This window comes from Carassius gibelio, chromosome B4 (genome assembly GCF_023724105.1).
Source record: "Carassius gibelio isolate Cgi1373 ecotype wild population from Czech Republic chromosome B4, carGib1.2-hapl.c, whole genome shotgun sequence".
NCBI lineage: Eukaryota > Metazoa > Chordata > Actinopteri > Cypriniformes > Cyprinidae > Carassius > Carassius gibelio.
Genome location: NC_068399.1, coordinates 27,996,421 through 28,015,765, shown reverse-complemented (window position 1 = coordinate 28,015,765; position 19,345 = coordinate 27,996,421). Strand labels below are relative to the sequence as shown.

General features: G+C 36.4%; 2 protein-coding genes and 1 long non-coding RNA gene across 4 annotated transcripts in view; 1 reads left to right on the top strand and 2 right to left on the bottom strand.

Annotated features, from left to right (window-relative positions):
• LOC127956256 (melanocortin-2 receptor accessory protein 2B-like) overlaps positions 1 to 19,345 on the top strand; it is a 126,539-nt gene that overhangs the window by 1,035 nt on the left and 106,159 nt on the right. The window lies entirely within an intron of this gene.
• LOC127956268 (uncharacterized) lies at positions 12,728 to 15,861 on the bottom strand. The gene is made up of 2 exons (XR_008153519.1): positions 15,664 to 15,861; positions 12,728 to 13,395 (listed from the first exon to the last, which is right to left on the bottom strand). It is a non-coding gene; the product is annotated as an uncharacterized LOC127956268 (long non-coding RNA).
• LOC127956584 (mucin-17-like) overlaps positions 16,513 to 19,345 on the bottom strand; it is a 37,733-nt gene continuing 34,900 nt past the window's right edge. Inside the window, exon 23 of the mRNA XM_052554611.1 lies at positions 16,513 to 16,645. Within this exon, the coding sequence (XP_052410571.1) occupies positions 16,513 to 16,645 (133 nt within the window). The remainder of the gene's footprint in view (positions 16,646 to 19,345) is intronic.

Here is a 19,345-nt window from a genome sequence, read left to right as displayed (position 1 = left end):
CATATCCCTAGAATCTATAACATATTTTAAATGTTAATTTCAAGCATTAGTAACAGAGATACAAAGTGAAATATATATATAAGCAAATTACAACATAAACATAATAAGGGTTGTTCAATATATATATATATATATTAGGGGTGTAACGATACACCAATGGCACGGTTCGGTTCGGTTTACGATTTTGGAGCCACGGTTCGGTCCGGTTCGGTTCGGTTTGCTGTGGTGGCAGGGTTCATGTTCTTTAGCATTGCTGGTAAAAGGACAATAGATTCACTTAACTTAATTATAGCAACAAAATAACTTGTCTTTTTCTTTATTAACTTTGGCTTCACATTTTTAGTGCAGTCAGCATACCTGAGTAAACAAAATTTAAATAAATACTTCCAATGTAGACTAGTCAGAATAAAACATTTATCTCTGTAGTGCAGTCAGCTTATCCGAGTAAACTAAAATTAAATATATTATAAATAAAATGTATATCTTTCACCATTGATATGGAGACATTTGATATGACAAACATTACAAGGTGCAGGAGTGCCTGGCTCCACTGGAACTAACTTTCCAAACAGTTCAGAGATTGGTGCCTGTTTTGCTGGAGGATCATCACTGCTGGATGCCACATCTAACTGCTCCTCTGAGACCAATTTTCACGTCAAAGTTCAGACGCGGGCCAGGCCTACCGCCTGTTTTATACTTCTCCTTACTTTTATATTTTAGACATCCATTAATAAGTGATAAAACAAAATTGCCGCGCTGGTGGAAACAACGCGAGACCGCGCTACTGCGACTGTGAAGAGCGACTCGACGGAGTTTAGTGTCCCGCAGCAGCAGCGCAGCTGAACAGTTCTGCGTTCAAATACACGCAATAGGCTCAAGCTTGCCGCAAAGCACCGGCAAAAGTAATTACCATAAATGTGACTGGTAAATATTAGGGAGATATTTGAATTATTTACTAATAAACTAGTGTTTTCTAAGTCTGTGTTGCAAGGATGAAGTTGCCTGTCTCGCGATTTCCTCATTAGATGCGCCGAGATCTTCACAGATTATGATTACAATGAGTTTTTGTTTTAGATTTGTTTTATTTCGTTAAGTAGTCATTTACAGCTTTCTATAGATATATTTATTATGTCTGTGAGGCATGTTACGTTTTCACTGAGTGTCGGCTCATTTTTGTATGAGTTTTGAATAAAATCCGTCATTCTAAACAGCGGAAAACGGCTGCATATCTAGTGCCATGAAAACACCTATTACCTATGTTATTGTTTGAGCACGGTCCGAGTTAGCTTGTAGCTTCATTCTGAAGGCAGTGGGAAAAGTTTCCTGTTTTTGAGGCTTCTTACGTGTGTCGCTAATATTAATGTTGGGGTGATGTCTCCGATGCGCTTGCATATTAGACGTGTTTCCTGTCGTATAAGTAAGTTTTGAGAAACAGTTACGACAGATTGTGTGTGCTTTGTCTACGACACAAATTCCATTCCTGTACTCCACTGGAAAACCAAAATGTTCCCACACAAAAGACTTAAATGTGTCTGTGGGATCTGCAATCTCAGGCGGAGCAGCCATCCTGCGTATGCAGTAGTAACCGAGTGTGACGCTCACTCCCAAGTCACGTGACATGACATGCACTTGGAAAACAGTAACTTAATATAATATAATATTTAGAACAGCGTTTAAAAAGCTCGTATTAGTTGTTACCAATGCAATTTAATCAAATGTATGGAAATAAAATTGAATAAATTAATAGATTAGTTAGTAAGAGATAAGTGACTTTAACATCAACAATGGGCAGCAGGAGGCGTGAAAGTACCGCGGTACACCACGAGTTCCGCGATTCGTATCGTGGGTGGTGTATCGCGATCTTTCGGTTCGATTTGTGATATCGTTACACCCCTAATATATATATATATATATATATATTGCAAGATTTTTACAGAGTTATTAGGGATTATTTTTTTGCCCAGATGTATTAAGGATTTAAATACAATTTTAGTTAAAATAACATTTTAAGAAATATACATTTGTGTAAAAGATTGTAGATTGATAGATTGTAATAATACAAAACTCAACCTAACAAACACAATACTTAACCATGTGACAATCAACAGTTAATACAGTTGTAAAAAAAGGAGAAAAGTCTATCCAAAATTTGATTATTTCACGTGAATGAGTACTTTTAAACAGTTATAGATTAAAAAATGAATCCAGTAATTATTTTATGCCATTATATAATTATATTAACGCTGAAATGCTCCAATCAAGTTGATATATTTGCATAACACTATACATATAGAAAATTAAAACTTTTTTTTGTTATTAATAAGAATGTTTACTGGTGTCCCAGTTTAGTTGGCAGCCCATAAAAATGATTTGCATAAAAAATACACAAATCATTAATTACAATTAATTAATTAATTAATTAAATTGCCACGTCTAGTAAATGTTTCTCATTTTATCTACAGTAACTGCCAAAAGCTCCATCATGCCACTATTCTTTTTAAAATACCTATTTTACCTATCAAATTACGCAGAGAAAAATCAGACTTCATATAGGACCCTCTGCATTTTGTCCACTATTACAAGGTATTTATGGCTTAATGTGCAACTATAGGATTATTTTTCTTATAAAAGTGCAGGAGGCCATTAAAGAAGAAGCCTTGTTGTAGTAGCAGCAGTTCTGTAATCTATATGACCATAATTGTATGGGATGTGAAATATGATCGATATTATAATATCAAATGCCCCTGTTGCTCTGGTTTTCGGTGATGATGAAACAAAATATTGACACAACAGGCATGGGAGCAGGTGGTGCTAAATGCTGATAAAACCCAGTTTTAGGTTGATCTGATCTTCCTTCAGCTCCCTTGGGCATACACATGGGGCCTTACTCATGAAACACGAGCAGAGCGAATTTCTGCGTAAATCGCTCATAAATCCATTTGCTGCAAATTGTTGTGTTCAGTTCAATATGACAGAGGAAGTACGGACACATTTTTCACAGATATCCATTCTGCTTGCTGCTTGAATGAGGCCCATGGTTATTACATATTGCAAATCAGCAGCGATCTATACATTTCTCTGTTTCATTAGCAATAGAGAAGACCTGGAAACCAATCTGACATGCTTGCACCGGTGGGTCTAACTTCTGTTTGGATTCAAATGCACCTGTGGCACCTGTATGAGGTTTAATGACTCATAGATGCAGGATGGAGCCAGATCTATAAGAAGAGTGAGGGTCATGATAAATTATGATTAAACACAGTAAGCTTCCTTACTGTTTAACATGATCCAATTAGTCCCTGTTGGTAGATACTGGAATTTCACACTTCAAAAGCATTTTTCTTTTCTGATGGCCGGTATGTTTTTATCCAAGAAGCGTATAAATCACAGTAGTTTGCATATATGAATGTTTCAGCAATGCCCATTTGTTTTTGGAGGGGTTTTGAAAGCGTGAAATAGACTTTTCCCTTGCATTTCATGTCATAGCACAGGATAGTTGCTAGTGAAGGGCTTGGGTCTGTGAGACGAATGGGAATGTTTTTTTTTGGTTTTTTTTGAGAATCTTCTCTGCACACATAAGAACACTTCAACACATTTGTCAGTGTATGGAGCCCATTGAGAGCAGCACATATTCATTCTGTTCTAAAAGGCACAAAGGCAGATTGAAATGAAAAGGAATTTAATTGGTGCCAAAAAGGGGTTATTATACAGCTTAATTCAGTAAACTTGTGATTTCTTGATTAGTTGAGATTGACTTTTTTGACCTTTAAAGAGCTACCTCTCCTGGGTTTTTTTTTTTTTTTTTTTTTTTTAAGTTCACCTGTGGTATGCAATTTATATTGCGTTCGGAGGTTGATAATTTTGTCTTGTTTCTGAAAGGTTTCCACTTCAGTGATCTGGATCTTGCTGACTGATTTCAAACTCCGGACAGCTCAAGGTTGTTATAATTCATTGCTAACTTGAGACTCTCGGCTGGAATTCAGTAGAAGATCATTGTAAAATTTCAGAAATGTGGTGAATCTGCTCTTTGATTCGTTCCCCCTCAGGTCATTGTCATTGGAGTTAGCTTGGTGCTAGGCTAATGAGTAATGCCCGAGGCTGGTTGGTTGCTGGGACATGTTCAAGTTCAAGTTAAGCTTTATTGTCATTCCGCTACATGTGTGGACATACAGTGGAACGAAATGGACCACAGTGCTGCATAAATACTTTCATGCTCCTGCCATCACTGTTCTATTTCATCCATAATCCTTTTCTACGGACACAGATGACAAGGAAACTGTCAAATGTTGCTGAGGATCGGTTGTGTCTTAACTATGGATGACAGAGAGATGCATGCTGAATACTCAAAAACATCTACTCTCTCAATACTACAAAAATATATTATCCTTAACCTTTTTTTGTGGGAAATTCTTAAGTACTGTACTATATTTTTTGGATATGGTACAACGGTAACTCCATGTTTGGACACTACCATGATGAGAAATACCATTTTGTTGGTGTACTATGTAATTGTAATGGTAAATAAATATAGTAATCATAAAGTATCATGCTAAATGCCACAGAGTATGGTATTGAAAAACATTTGGGTCCAAACAGCGTTAGGCTGCATTTACTTTCATATTAACAAAAAACACGGGCACTTAAAAGAAAAAAAAAAAGAAGATAAATAAAAACTGAAGTAAATAAAAGTTAATAATTTTTTTTTTCTTTTTTTTATTTGTAACACATTTTTTATGTCACATTTGTTTGTTGTCTATGTATTTTTTTCAAGTATTTCAGAATAATTTTGCAGCTTAAGGCTGGAATACACTACTTGACTTTTAAAATTGAAATAGATTTTTAAACACTGCACTGTAAAACCCGACAAGTTAACTTAACTCAAATCGTTTGAGTAAACAGATTGCCTTGATTTAAACCATGTAAGTTTTAAAACTTTGCATTCAAGTAATTAAGTGATTAACTAAGTGCAGATTGAGAATTAGTGATGAACAGCTGCTGTTAACAAACAGAATCACTGAAGAAAAGAGAAACACAAGAACTACTACAACTGACTTCAGACACAGACTTAGATGAAATCAACTGAAATAAAATACATGAAATCTCTCAAGATCTGATTAAACAACCCCACAAACAGCATCACCAGCTCCACTTATTAATAACCAGACTGACTTTATTTCTGTCAGACGTCTACAGAAGATCTTATTGAGAATGAACTAAGGTTTAGATGTTGATTTATTGTTTCATTTGAAGTAACCATGCTGGAGATCAGTGTCTGCTTTAGTTGGGCTCTTGACCCTTGATTTCTGTCTTAGTCTTTTCTCTGGCTGTTATAACCGTGTGTTTCTAAAACATATTTGTTGTAACTCAAAAGCCCAGAAGAAAAGCCATCAGGTGTTAACCTGTACCTAGATGTAGGTTGTTATACTTTATATTGGTATAACAACCAATTATATATATTATTATGCAACTGCTAGGAGTCTAATCTCTGATGAAATTTGGGTTGTGTAATTAAATTGACTGTAGTAAAAGTGATTCTTAGAGCCAGTGTTTCTGTAATAATCAGTTAAAACAAAGACTTTCCAAACAGTTTGGTCTTCTACGGTGTCAAACAGTCACACAAAGACATCAATAATCAGATTATGAACCTCAACAATGGTGACCATAAAAGAAAAAAAAAAATGCTGCAGAGCATGCTGGGCGCCATGGATGAGTTTTGTACTACAATAGTACCCAGCATGCATTGCAGCATGTTTTTTTGTCACCATTGTTGAGGTTCATATTCTGATTATTGATCTCTGTGTGTGACGAGCTACTGGCATAGAAGACAAATGTATGTGTACAAAATGTTTATGAAATCATTTTTATATTAACTGATTATCACAGAATTACTGGCTCTTAGTGTCATTTTTATTAGGTCCACTTCTACTAATTACACATTTGTTTCATCAGAGATTAGACTATGTATAGATCAATATTTGTGAATAATAATGAATAACTATCATCACAGCTATAAAGTACAACAATCTACATGTAGGTACAGGTGAACACCTGATGGCTTTTGAGTTACAACAAAAGTGTTTTAGAAACACACGGTTATAACAGCCAGAGAAAAGACTAAGACAGAAATCAAGGGTCAAGAGCCCAACTAAAGCAGACACTGATCTCTAACATGGTTACTTCAAATGAAACAATAAATCAACATCTAAACCTTAGTTCATTCTCAATAAGATCTTCTGTAGACGTCTGACAGAAATAAAGTCAGTCTGGTTATTAATAAGTGGAGCTGGTGATGCTGTTTGTGGGGTTGTTTAATCAGATCTTGAGAGATTTAATGTATTTTATTTCAGTTGATTTCATCTAAGGCTGTGTCTGAAGTCAGTTGTAGTAGTTCTTGTGTTTCTCTTTTCTTCAGTGATTCTGTTTGTTTACAGCAGCTGTTCATCACTAATTCTCAATCAGCACTTAGTTAATCGCTTAATTACTTAATTGCAATGTATATCTTCTTTCAGTGAACTCAACTGAATTAAGTTCAGAGTACTCGTAACTGTTAGTTTTTTTCAACTTAAATGGTTTAAGGCAATCAGTTTCCTCAAACGGTTTGAGTTAACATAACTTGTCAGGTTTGAGTGAAGCTGTGTCTGAATCAGCTGTTGTTCCTTTCTCTCTTTTCTTCAGTAATTATGTTTGTTAACAGCAGGTGTTCATCACTAAAGCTCAATTAATCACTTAATCACTTAATTGCAATGTATATCTTCTTTCAGGGAACTCAACTGAATTAAGTTCAGAGTACTCATAACTGTTAGTTTTTTCAACTTAAATGGTTTAAGGCAATCGGTTTCCTCAAACGGTTTGAGTTAACATAACTTAAGGATATCTGTTTACTCAAACCGTTTGAGTTTAGTTTACTTGTCAGGTATTACAGTCAAGGCAATCAGTTTACTCAAACGATTTGAGTTAAGTTAACTTGTCGGGTTTTACAGTGTGGCCATCATACACTTGCCAGCTTTGAAAGAGGTTACAGAGAAAAACATGTGCCTCATTCATGGGAGATGCATGAAAATGTCTAAATATCAAACTTTTTATTTTATTTTATCCTCCGACTGGATGAAATCATAGTCTCTGCCCATCATTCACACATTTTTCTGTGAAATCTGTCAATTTCGATTGCCCAAAATCTGCAGACTGGCTCTGACTTAAACTATCATCATCTCCTCCAGACAGTAAACTGAGGGCAAAGGCTGTAAAAAATCTGCATAGTGTATTACAGCCTTTAGTTTCAGTAGTGTTTTTGGACTGGAGAGGAAAAAGTTACAGGTAAAGTATGTTTTTACAGTACATTGAAATATTTTATCTCAGAAGATCAAGGGAATTCTGATTCTTTATGATTTGAACACTTTTATCTAAATATTCAGTTGAAGAAATCAGTAAAGAGAGGAAAGAAGAGATTAAAAAACTAAAAAAAATATTTGTTCAAGACCACAACTGATCACCGGCAAATGTTATGTTTTGGATCCCAGTGCTAATATTCTCTTGATCAACCTGCAGAATTGGCTCTGCTAGGTCCACCAGCTAGACCAGCACCAAACCAGTTTGAACCAGCAGGGTTTAGAAGCATGTGATCCACAGCCACACTAGACGCTTCTACATTCTTCTCCATAAGAGGTACAAAATCTGCAGTGGAGTCTACACAGCAGGCTGTGCAGAGAGAGAGAGAGAGAGAGAGAGAGAGAGAGAGAGAGAGAGAGAGAGAGAGTTCACCCTCAGTTCGATGTCTTTTTCTACCAAAAAGTATATTTGCTCACTTTGCAGTTTCTCTTTCTGTCCTTAAGTAAAAAAAGCCGTCTTTCATCGTTGTCCCCCTCCTTTCCAGTCTCAGCATCGCTCTTTCTCCTTGTCGCTCACACACTTGGATGAAAGAGAGCGTGGGGGCCATCTGGTCATCCGGATTTAGCAACAGTAGATCAGGGAGGGAGGAAACGAAAGATCACAGATTACCTCCACCTCAGAAGCACACCCACAGAGAGCACTCGCAGCTCTCCATCTCTTTCTTTTTTTCTACTCTGTCCATGCTGGTTAAGTCAAGTTCCTCTTGTCTACTGGCACTGCATTATAAGTAGTTCACTTTATCCATTGCATGCCAATCAAAAGACTCTCTCTCTCTCGCACATTTCTTTTCCTCGCATTTCCGGTGGAAATCAATATATGATGCTGTTGCCGCGGGCAATAACAGCTGAGCTTTTAAATAAGACTGTGAATGTGTGTGTGTGTGTACACAACTCTGATTTGACATCCTCATGTCACCAGTTAAACCCTTGTCCTTCTCTCAAGGATGCAGTAATTGACTGGAATACAAGCACGCGTGCACACACACACATACTTAATTTCTCATTCACACTCCTGAATCACAAGTCTTTTATTTTCAAATTCAACCGCTCATGGTTTGGCATTTTCTGAGGCTGTGCACATATGAGTGCTGACAGGTCCTCAGGCCCGTTTAGAGGTTTTGATAAACTGGATGTTTAATTTGTTAGAAATTTAAAAGACAAACGGAAAGGAATGATCTAGATCTTAACTAAGCTGTATACTGGCTGAGACCCCCCCCCCCCCCATTTTCTTCATCTGCTAAACGAGCTGATATAAGCTGCAGGAAAATAAATGCTTCAAATAAATGCTATTTTCTGTTATTGCACGTCGTGTGGTTCTGCATTGTCTTGATTCCAAAAGCCTTTTGTTTTGGAGCCCCAAAGCTTTTATTTCAGAATCAGTCACTGCTCACGTTGCTTTCGGAATCAGTGTGAAATGAAACTGCAGGGTGGTGAAATCTGTCGGGATTGTTTTCTTTTTAACTTTTCATTAAAAACAGCTATCCTGTAAAGAAAAAAAGGCTTAGATCTTTTCGCTCTTTGTCAGTGTAATAGTTCTTTATTTATTTCTTTGACAGATGCACCCAACTGGTTTTCTGGTTTATTTCCACCGAAAGAGGGCAGTGCAGGCTTAGAAAGAGTCTCAACCTCATCATGTCCTACCTGTGCAATCACCCCTTTTTTCTCCTCCTCTTCCTTCCTCATTAAGTACTCTTTCTCTGTAATTCATTCAGTTCAGAAAGCCTCATTGCAGTGTCTCAGTGACCCTTATATCTTTCATCTCTCTCTTTCTGTTATACCTGGCCTCTCGTTCCCTTCGACTCTTTTCTCTGTCATTAAAACTTTACACTGTCTCTTCTGCCTCGTGTCATCTCGACTTCCACCTTCAAAAGCAGTCGGCTGTGTCATTCTCTCTTTTTCTGTCTCATTTTTCCTTGTTTTTCCTCCGTGTCCCCTATCTAACCCCCATGACCTCTCTCAAGTCAGCTTTTTGATGTAATCCTCTATCAGTTTGTTTTCTCTCACATGTTTGTCAGGTTTCAGTATGGCCTTTCTCTCATACTGGGTCTGTCTGGTTTTGACCTTTTGGAGAGGTAACACAAATAAATTTAAGCAAAATGTTTTAAATGCTATATTTAATGTTTTCTGAAAAATAAAACAAAGGGTTGGTAAGCAAACTGTTTCTAGTCTGGTATTAGCATTCAGCAAGGAAGGATACATTAAATTGACCAAAGTGACAGTAAAGAAAGTATTTTGAGAGCGAGAAGACGAGCTGGATTCTGATTGGTCATTTCTTGTCTGCCAGCATGAGTATTGCCGAGAACAGACTCTGACAGCTGGCATGTACACATACAAGCGCTCGCACACGTTTTCCTCCTCCTCACTCTCTTTCTCTCTGTTCAGAACTGGTCATTTCTGAGGTTGGCAGCGTTTCACTCTGCGACAGCACTGAAATTTTATTGCTTAGAGGTTGCTTTTTCATAACTGTCAAAGTTGGTTTCAGACATGACTCCTAAAATTTCTGAAGATAAATTGTGATACTGTAATTTTGAGCTGTAACATGAATGAGAATAGCACATCAACTCGTAAGAAAACATATACATATTTTAGTTTTTCCTCAAATGCTTTTAAATGCATTTTTTTAAATATGAAAATATGGACTGTATTTTTCGGACTATAAGTCGCACCTGAGTATAAGTCGCATCAGTCCAAAAATACGTCATGATGAGGAAAAAAAAACATATATAAGTCGCACTGGACTATAAGTCACATTTATTTAGAACCAAGATCCAAGAGAAAACATTACCGTCTCCAGCCGCGAGAGGGCGCTCTATGTTTTCAGTGTAGACTACAGGAGCGCTGAGCAGCATAGAGCGCCCTCTAGTGGCTGTAGACGGTAATGTTTTCTCTTAGATAATTTCTCTTGGTTCATGTCAAATTAATTTTGATAAATGAGTCGCACCTGACTATAAGTCGCAGGACCAGCCAAACTATGAAAAAAAGTGCGACTTATAGTCCGGAAAATATGGTAGCTGTCTTGATGTTCAACAAAAACAAGATAGTCATTATAAGATAGTCAAGATAATGCCCCTGCTGTTAAAAAGTTTGAAAAGCCTTCTTTTAAAATATCACTGATAACGCAGCTTCGACACAATCTTTTATGATTAAAGAGTGTCAATGCTCCAGCATCACAGGTGCGGAATTAAACATGAGTGATCTGCAGCCAGCTACAGGTTTGCAATACGACACGCAGCCAACCAATCAAGGACCAGTCGGCTTTGTAAATAAAAAACACGTTTGAGGCACTAAAAACGTGTTTCGTACCAGCAGGCCAGAGTCATATCTGTCAACGCTTTGTTGCTGTGCTGTTAGCAAACAAGAACTTCTCCTGAGAGTCTACTTGAAGAAGCATCGCTCTGCCAACAAATTAGCAAATGCCTGGGCCGTTTGGCGAGCATGTGTCTGTGTGTGTGTTTTGACAGAATTCATTTATGGAAGTGTTTTGTGATGCGGCATCTGTGCCAACATCTCAGCGAGGCTTTTGGCAGTCTAAAAATGCGTGTGAGAGAGAGACAGAGTGGAAGGATTTTTGCTAGGCTCTCAGAGGAATATGCTCATGGCCATTTGTATGTAGAAGTGTGTGTGGGAACCTTTGAGTGTGTGTGTGGGTTTATTCTCTGTGGTGGAAGATGGAGGTGGTTGGGGTGTTGGTGGATGGTGTAGGTAGGCTTTGTTAGGTGGAGGCATACAAACAAACACACACACACACACACACACACACACACACACACACACACACACACACACACACACACACACACACACACACACACACACACAACACACACACACACACACACACACACACACACACACACACACACAGTGACCCGACCATCTGCTTTTGAGCTCTACAAATAAGACTTAGGGTTTTGTGTGTGTGTGTGTAGCGCCACCACATGCAGTTCGGTGGGAATCTGTGGCTCCAACTTCTCTGTTTAATGCTACAGATCCTTCCCTCTTGGATTTCGCTTTTCTCTGTCACCTAAAACGCCATGGTTTTCATGCTTGGTTGGGATACACACACCACATGCTCTCGCTTGAGTGTTTGTATTGTTGTTTTGTCTGTAGTAGCTGTTGCTTTTCTTTGTAATTGGTCTCTAGGTGAGATGTTATTGTTATTGATGCAGATGGTTAATTACCTTTATTTGGCTTTCCTGCTATTACCCTCTTCAACACTGCACTTCTTTGCAATCAACCTTTTTTATAATGAGACACTTTAAACATTTTACGAAACAAGTTCTATATTTTTATTTATCTATTTATTAATTACCATTCTTTAAGATTTTTTTTTCTTTTAACAAATTAACCAATTTAATTTACTGATGCTTTTCGACTTCATAATAGGGTTTTAATAGAGCTGATCACAAAATGGCTTTCTTTTTATTTTTCCGAGCAACACAACTCCCCAGCAATCTTTTTTAGATTGTTCCCCAAACAATAGAGTGCTGCAGGAATTATGGATATTTTTGTAGGTCAAGCAAAAAGTATCATCCTAGGTCCCTTGACCAAAAGCCAATAGGTTTTTCACAAAATAAAAGAGTATTGCACAAAATAAACCTCGTAATCAACCAAAGTTTATGCTTCTTCCATGTTTTTGTTCATCATTATGATCTTCTCAAATGAACTCAAATGAATTTTGTGTTTTGAAGGTAATTTTTGAGTTGTAGCCAAAAATGCATTAGTCCACTTCGGGACAATGGAACCAGAACCAGTGGTGTAAAGTACCTAAAAGCCATACTTAAGTAAAAGTACAGGTATCTTACCTGAAAATGACTTGAAATTGAAGTCACCATTTAGAATATTACTTGAGTAAAAGTCTTATCATATACTTACAAAAGTATATGATATTTTTTGTACTTAATTACGAAAAGTATTTATTTTTTGTTTTAAATCTTAAACATACTTAAGTATTTAAAGTAAAAGTACAAGTAAATGGAAAATGGAAAAGAAGTAAATAAATATATGTATAACAATGTTCATACACAGCCTGAGTAGCAAGATTGTGTTCAGTTTTAACAAATAAAATCACAGAATATGCTGTCCATTATGATAAATACTTGAATTGAATGAATCATTTTAAAGCAATAATGGCCATTACCTTTGAAATCAAATTAACGTCAAATATCAAAACAGCTGTAAATAATACACAAGATATCTTAAGTACACTGTAAAAAATGCTTTACTATAAAATAAATGTTTAAATGTAATAATGAAAAGCAATAACTGTGATTCTATATCTTGCATTTGCCATTTTATATCTCAAAATTATGACTTGAAATAAACTTTATCTCACAATGAACTTTTCCCAATTTTGTACTTATTTATTTGTTCATTTTATTTATTTATTTTCAGGCTTTCTTCAGGCTTCCAGTCTTTAGGTTGGAGGTTCAACCCCACATTTTTGAGGAATGAATATGCCACCATCCTACTATATTTCAGTTGCCTTAGCTATTCATTTCTATCTGACAATTGTAAATAGGCAAAAAAAAGTCTGCTAAATTGCAAATAAGACAATGTTAGGATATTTGCCAATCTGTGCTGTGCTCTGACATGATGCATGAGGAAGGAAACATTTACAAAGATGTTGTGCATTGTGTGTGTGTGTGAAAGCAAAACACATCCTAGTGTGTTGGTACCTACTCCATCCTGAGTCCATTCGCAATGGCATCTTTTGTTTCACTCACTCTTTCTAATCTCTGTTATCCATCTCTTAATTAGCCTCTACATCCCATCCGCTCTGACAAACACGGAGACTTGATCTTATTTCATGCGTTCTTTCTTGTTTATTTCCATCACTTCTCTCCCTTTCCTGTTTTCCTCTCGAAGTCGACTCTCCAAAGTGCCGTCCATACGGAGCTCTGCCAGCTCTGTCGTTGCTTGCTGATGGGGATTGTGGCGTAGTTCCCAAGGACAGTTTAGCCCAAATGCAGATCATCCCGCTCACAGGGTCTCAGAGCGCCACAGTCACCTGGATAGAGACCAGAGAAACAGATTTGTACCGGCCTGTTCTCTCCTTTAGTGTGCAGGCTCCCCTTGAGCCTTCTATGTGTGAGAGAAACCGCTAGAATGCACATGGCAGGGACTGATGGGAACTCGGACTATGATGCATTTTTCTGTCAAGATGCTTTAGCAGACATATGATGATCACTCGGCCCCAGAAGAAAAGTGAGTATTATTGCTCTGCTGATGCTTTTCGCACAGAAAAAGCTCTGCAGAGGGAGCAGTAATTAAGTGTTGGTCTGATGGCTGAGATACAGTAATGAGGTAGTGTATGGGGAATATAGAAATGAAGAGGTGTTGTCTCAAATGATCACACACACTCCGAGTGTAGACACTTGAGTCGTTAACTAAGGCCCTGCGAGATCACATTTGAGCCTAATGATAGCATAATATCCAGCTCTCTAGATGACTCTCTCACTCTTTTGTTCTTAGTCTTTCTCCGTCGTGTTATAATATTCTCTTTTCGACTGCTATTTTTGCTCCACCTTCTCTAACAGCCTAAAGGGCAAGTAATGTCTACAAATATCACTCAAGAGTTCTTTATCAATGGCTGTGGTGTTTTTGTTTTGCGTGCATGTGATATTCTGGTCTCTGTTCTCTTGGGTGCCTGCAATTTTTGCCGCTTTCTCTATTACTCCTGCTCCGGTTACACACTTCAATCATGCAAACTTCACGAGGAGAAAAATCGCCCTCGAATGCTGACCGCCTCGAAAATGCCTCTATTACTGCCAGAGAGAGAGAAACAGACTTGTGTTTCCATTTTTTTTGAGGTATAGTTCACAAAATCTAAGTTGTCACATATGCACCCTCATGCTCCTTGAAGTCTGTAAGCACCATTAAAGTATTCTATATGATTTATACAAGACTTTTGATGAGATATGAACATTTTGTGTGAAGAATGGATTAATATTTAAAGGAGCAGTCCATCCATAAATGCTAAGATTTATCCATGTGCATATTAATCCATTTCCACAAAAAAATGTTGTTTATTAATAATCTTCCTCTCCCACAAAGCTCTGAAATGGACCACAAAAAGTTATAAGGATTGCTGATGGCATTTTATGCCATTGACATCAAACGTCAGTGCTGGCCAGACGTCATGTTTCATTTGACAACTTTGGCGAACCATTGGATTTTTCATTTTCGGTTTAAAAAACTGTTAAAAAGCTTGGGGTCAATAAAATATTTGAATATTTTTGAAAAATATATTTTTTGCTCACCAAGGCTGCATTTATTTGGGTGAACCAGTAATAAACAGAAAAAAAGCATTAATATTTTGAAATATTATTACAATTTAAATATATATTTTAAAATATCTCTAATTCCTGTGATGGCAAAGCTGAGTTTTTAGCAGGTGTTCAGTGTCACCATGATCCATCAGAAAACATTTTAAAATGCAGATTTGGTGATGATGTTAAATATTTGATAGAGTTAATGCGTCCTTGATGAATAAAAGTAATTTCTGTCCAAAATAAAAAAACAAAAAAATAAAAAAACAACAGCAAATCTTACTGACCCCAAGCTTTTAAACAATGGTATGTTTTGATAAATATGTGGAGTTTTCCATGTTGGGCATCTTAACCTTTCCCTATAGTAAAAAGGAAAATAGCCAGGCAGTATCTCATCCTATCAAAGCGCCTAACCGTATAAAGTACCTCCATATCTCAAAGTCTTAGTCTTTCCATTTTCTCAAATGGAAATTCTACCCATGTCCTCCAGCAGGGGTCAGATTCAAGATCAATGTTTTCCAACTCAACCCACTGCTCAATTGTGTTCTGTACTCCGCTGAACATCCAGAGGATTGAAATGTGCCTCATCTATCCTGGCAGCAGAGCACAGTAACATTAGCTACACGCAGTAACCCAGACCTCCGCATGTGGCTTTTCAAAGCCGGTAACATATTAATGAGTGCTATATAAGTTACATTAAGCACTACTTGGCATGTTAATGGCACGTTGTCCATCAGAAAGGTGAGCTCGAGCAACCCTGTTTTATTGCAGTATTATTAATTTCATGTGCTATTCACATTCTTTATTTAACAGTCCAGGACTTTCTCCTGACCCAGATCTCATTAACCTCTTGGATAAACTCTTGGGATATCATATATATATATGCACTATTTCTGAGTCCAAGAAGTGTTCAGCATACAGTCTGACCTTATCAAAAGCGATGCATTCATCTTAGCGAGTGGGTGTTAGTGTAGAGTGTTAAGGGAGAAGTGAATAAAATGACTTACAAAAACGAGATTCTCTGTTCACCCCGAGCTTCTTTGCAATGCTGGAATGATTCGGAGAGCAGGAATGAGACAGTAAGTGAAGAGAGAGAGGAAGAAGGGAGGAATGGAAGTGCTCTATCCCTGCTCTGTGGAGACCAGGCTCTGTTTGGAGGTCTGTGGTTAAACCCTTTGCCTCTCTCGTTTATCAGCTTAAACTATTGACAGCCGTTTTCACTGCACACACCAAATAGGATTAACAGTCTAGAGAGGAAAGAGGCGGCCGACTACACCGATGCACCAACAGTCCCTTTCTCTCTCTCTGCCATAATACGTCTATTCAGAATCATGAATAACGGTGCTGTTATCAGAGTCCTTTTCATATCTGTCTCAGGCACATGCACACTTGGAAACTTGAGTCGAGAACCGCTGGCGGTTCCTTTTAGAGGACCAGACCAGAAATCAGTAACAGCATCTTGAAAGCAGTCGAATGTTTGCGATCACACTTAATAACTGACTAATCGGATGACAAAACCTGGGCAAAGATCATTTATTTGAGTCAACCGTTTGAATGAATAGCGTCTTTTAGTGTCTGGACTCTTGGTAAGGCCTTGTTAGGGCAGCTTTCCTTAATAAACTCCAGGTAAACATCACGGAAATTAGTCTATAAGTAATTTAAGAAAAATTTGGGCCAGAGTTTCCAGCCAGCAGGAGGAGCTCTTGATATGCGAAACGGTTCCGGTGACAGAGAGAAAGAAAGAGAGGGAGAGAGAGAGAAGGAAAGCAAGAGAGGCACTTTCAAGAAATGAGTGCTAAAAGCTGTTTTGAAAGAAGACACCCTCCCTTATCGGAGAGGTTTGGTATGCAGCTGCTTTAGAGAACGGTCTGGGTGTTGTTCACAGCCTTTTGCTCTGGGTGTGCATGCAGGAGAGAGACAGAAGATGGAGGAAGACAGGTCGAGGGAGAGAAAGAGGGCAAAAACGGATACATGTCTGTGGCCATTTCTCTTTGATATAAGAGTAAGAACAATTGAGTTTGTGATTTGAGAGTTTGTTTGTGTCAGAGAAAAAAAAGAGAAGTCTCCTGTGCTGTGTGTATGATTGTGGTTAGTGGTCAGTTGGCTATAACAAGGCAATTCTTACTCAGTGTGTGGGCAAATCATTACAGAACCCCCATGTAGAGCAAATGCACAGATAAACACCAGCCAAACCCCCAAACACACCCACCACACACACTTTAGACACATAAGGCCACCAATTAACTGTATCAACCCAGCAAATGCAAAAAATTTTAACATCTTTTCATGATGTTGCATTTTTGTTGCAGTTACGTAATGTTGTAGTATAATGTTTTAAAAACCTTTTTTTTTTTTTTTTTTTTTTAAATAACTAAAAGGAATGTAACCAAAATAAAATGTTTTAGAAACGTTGTGAAAATACCTAGCTGGTATTTTTTTCTTAAATAAGTCAAAACAAAAAACAAAACAAAAAACAAGATAAACAACATAAATATCATGTTTGTCTACTATGAAAACAAAACTAGACCAATATAATCGGCACATTTGAATTAAAAGACGTAAAATAATAATAATAATAATAATTATACAAAAAAACTCATAACAGTAGCAAAATACTTTAATGCCAAATCTCCTATGGTACGTTCTGTTTGTGTAAAAGTATCAGTAAAATAACAGTAACATTTTAACATTAAAGTGATTCAGTGACGAGTAACAGATGAGACTGCTGTATGCAGCTGAGCACCTGATATCAAAAGGACTTGAAGGGTAATATGTGGATGCTTACTTTTCAGCTGTCTCTGCTTATTTAACTGATATATTCAAATCTAATAATCCACTCTCCACACCAGACTTCTCTCTTATATGCATTGCTGTCTACTATCATATTATTTGTTCCCTTCAGACTTGGGTGCATGCATATACTACTCTGCAAATGAACCCTTGAAAATTGCAAGAAAATGGAATGTACCTTATTTAAGAAATTCAAGTTAAATGCAATTATATATAAAATATATTTAAGTATTTTTTTGTATTTTTACAGATTTTTTTTTCCAAAGCCAATTCAAACTATACCATACTACAATTAGGTGAACACATTGACCAAGCAAAACAAAATAAGCATGTTTTTTAAATAGTTTTAGTGGCAGTGTGAAGTGACCAGAATGTTGTATGTTAGGTGTTAGATTCATTAAACGTTTTCTTTATTATTTGTTATATCTATTTATAAGTGCACCAGTGTGAAGCATAACCGCCCCCCCCCCACCACCACACACACACACACACACATTTGCTGTATATTCATGAAGTGATATCTGTGTCAAAGCATTCTTTCAGTGGTTAAGGGGATTTCACAGGACAGGCGTCAGCACTAGTCAATGCATTGATCTTGGTGACCTATTAAATCATGTGACTCTAGTAGGAGCTGTATTGAGTTAATTCAAGCTGCTACTAAACACAAACCTAATCCTACCATTACCCTCATTACTTGGATCAAATAATTTGGTGGGTCACAGAATTCAGCACTAAAGCAGAATGAATCAGCAATGGATGAATGGTTTACTAACTAAATCATTAAGACAGTTTCTTGCTGGCACTGGCATAACAATGTAACCTACAATGAAAGCCCTAAAAAATTGCTAAAACACAGACCATTTCTCAAAATCAATTTAGAATTTATAAACAAAAACAATTCTAAATTGTATTTTGGATGCTTTATATATGTAATTTGTGTTGGATAAAATCCTTAAAATATAAGCATTAGTTTTAGTGCAAACAAGTAATTAGATTGCAATATAATTATTATAATAATTTTAAATTATTAAAATATAATATATTTTTTAATGATTTGCAAATAGTTAAAATGAAATACATTTTACAAATGATTTTTTTTCTTATGTTATAACATCTATGCACTGAAATTTATTTGAATTCAATTTTATAATTTGCATGTAATGCCATTTATTTGTCGTATTTAATTTTATATGTGTATTTTTATTATCTATTTATTATCTATTTACTTTGTTTATTTATTATTTTTTTTTTTAAATGAATGAAATCTCTGCACTTTGGGCTAGTTTTGTTTTCGTAGAAGACAAATGTGATATTTACGTGATTATTATTATTGTTATTATTATTTGCTTACTTAAAATGTACCAGGTTGGTTTTCACAATGTGTTTAAAACCGTTTTATTTTGTTTGCATTATTTTTTATTTAAAATTTGCAACCAAAACAAAAATTTGTTAAAATATTTTGTTTGTTTTTTATATTTTGTGAATAATTACAATGAGTGACTAAATTTGTGTGTAGTAAATATTAATAGTCCTACATATGTTAATGTACACTTATAAAAAGGCAGTTATCAGAGCTGCATATTCAAATTTAAAGACGTAGCCAGTGAAATAATAGCCCTTGACAAATTATAAAGAAACGTAAAAAGACAGTTCTTAATTAATCCATTTAATTTATAATATTGTTTTATATTAACGTCATTTTACTTTCAAGGATAACACAGTAAAGAAAACAGTTTGATTGCAGCACGTAAAGTAACAGTTTGGATGTGGTATGTTTCTAAAACATTGCAAGGAGACATGGTAACATGATAAAAACTTTATTAATACGCAACTTTTTGAGAAAAAAAATGATGTCGAAAAAAAATTTAATCTGTCATATTAAATAAGTCAGATACCTTT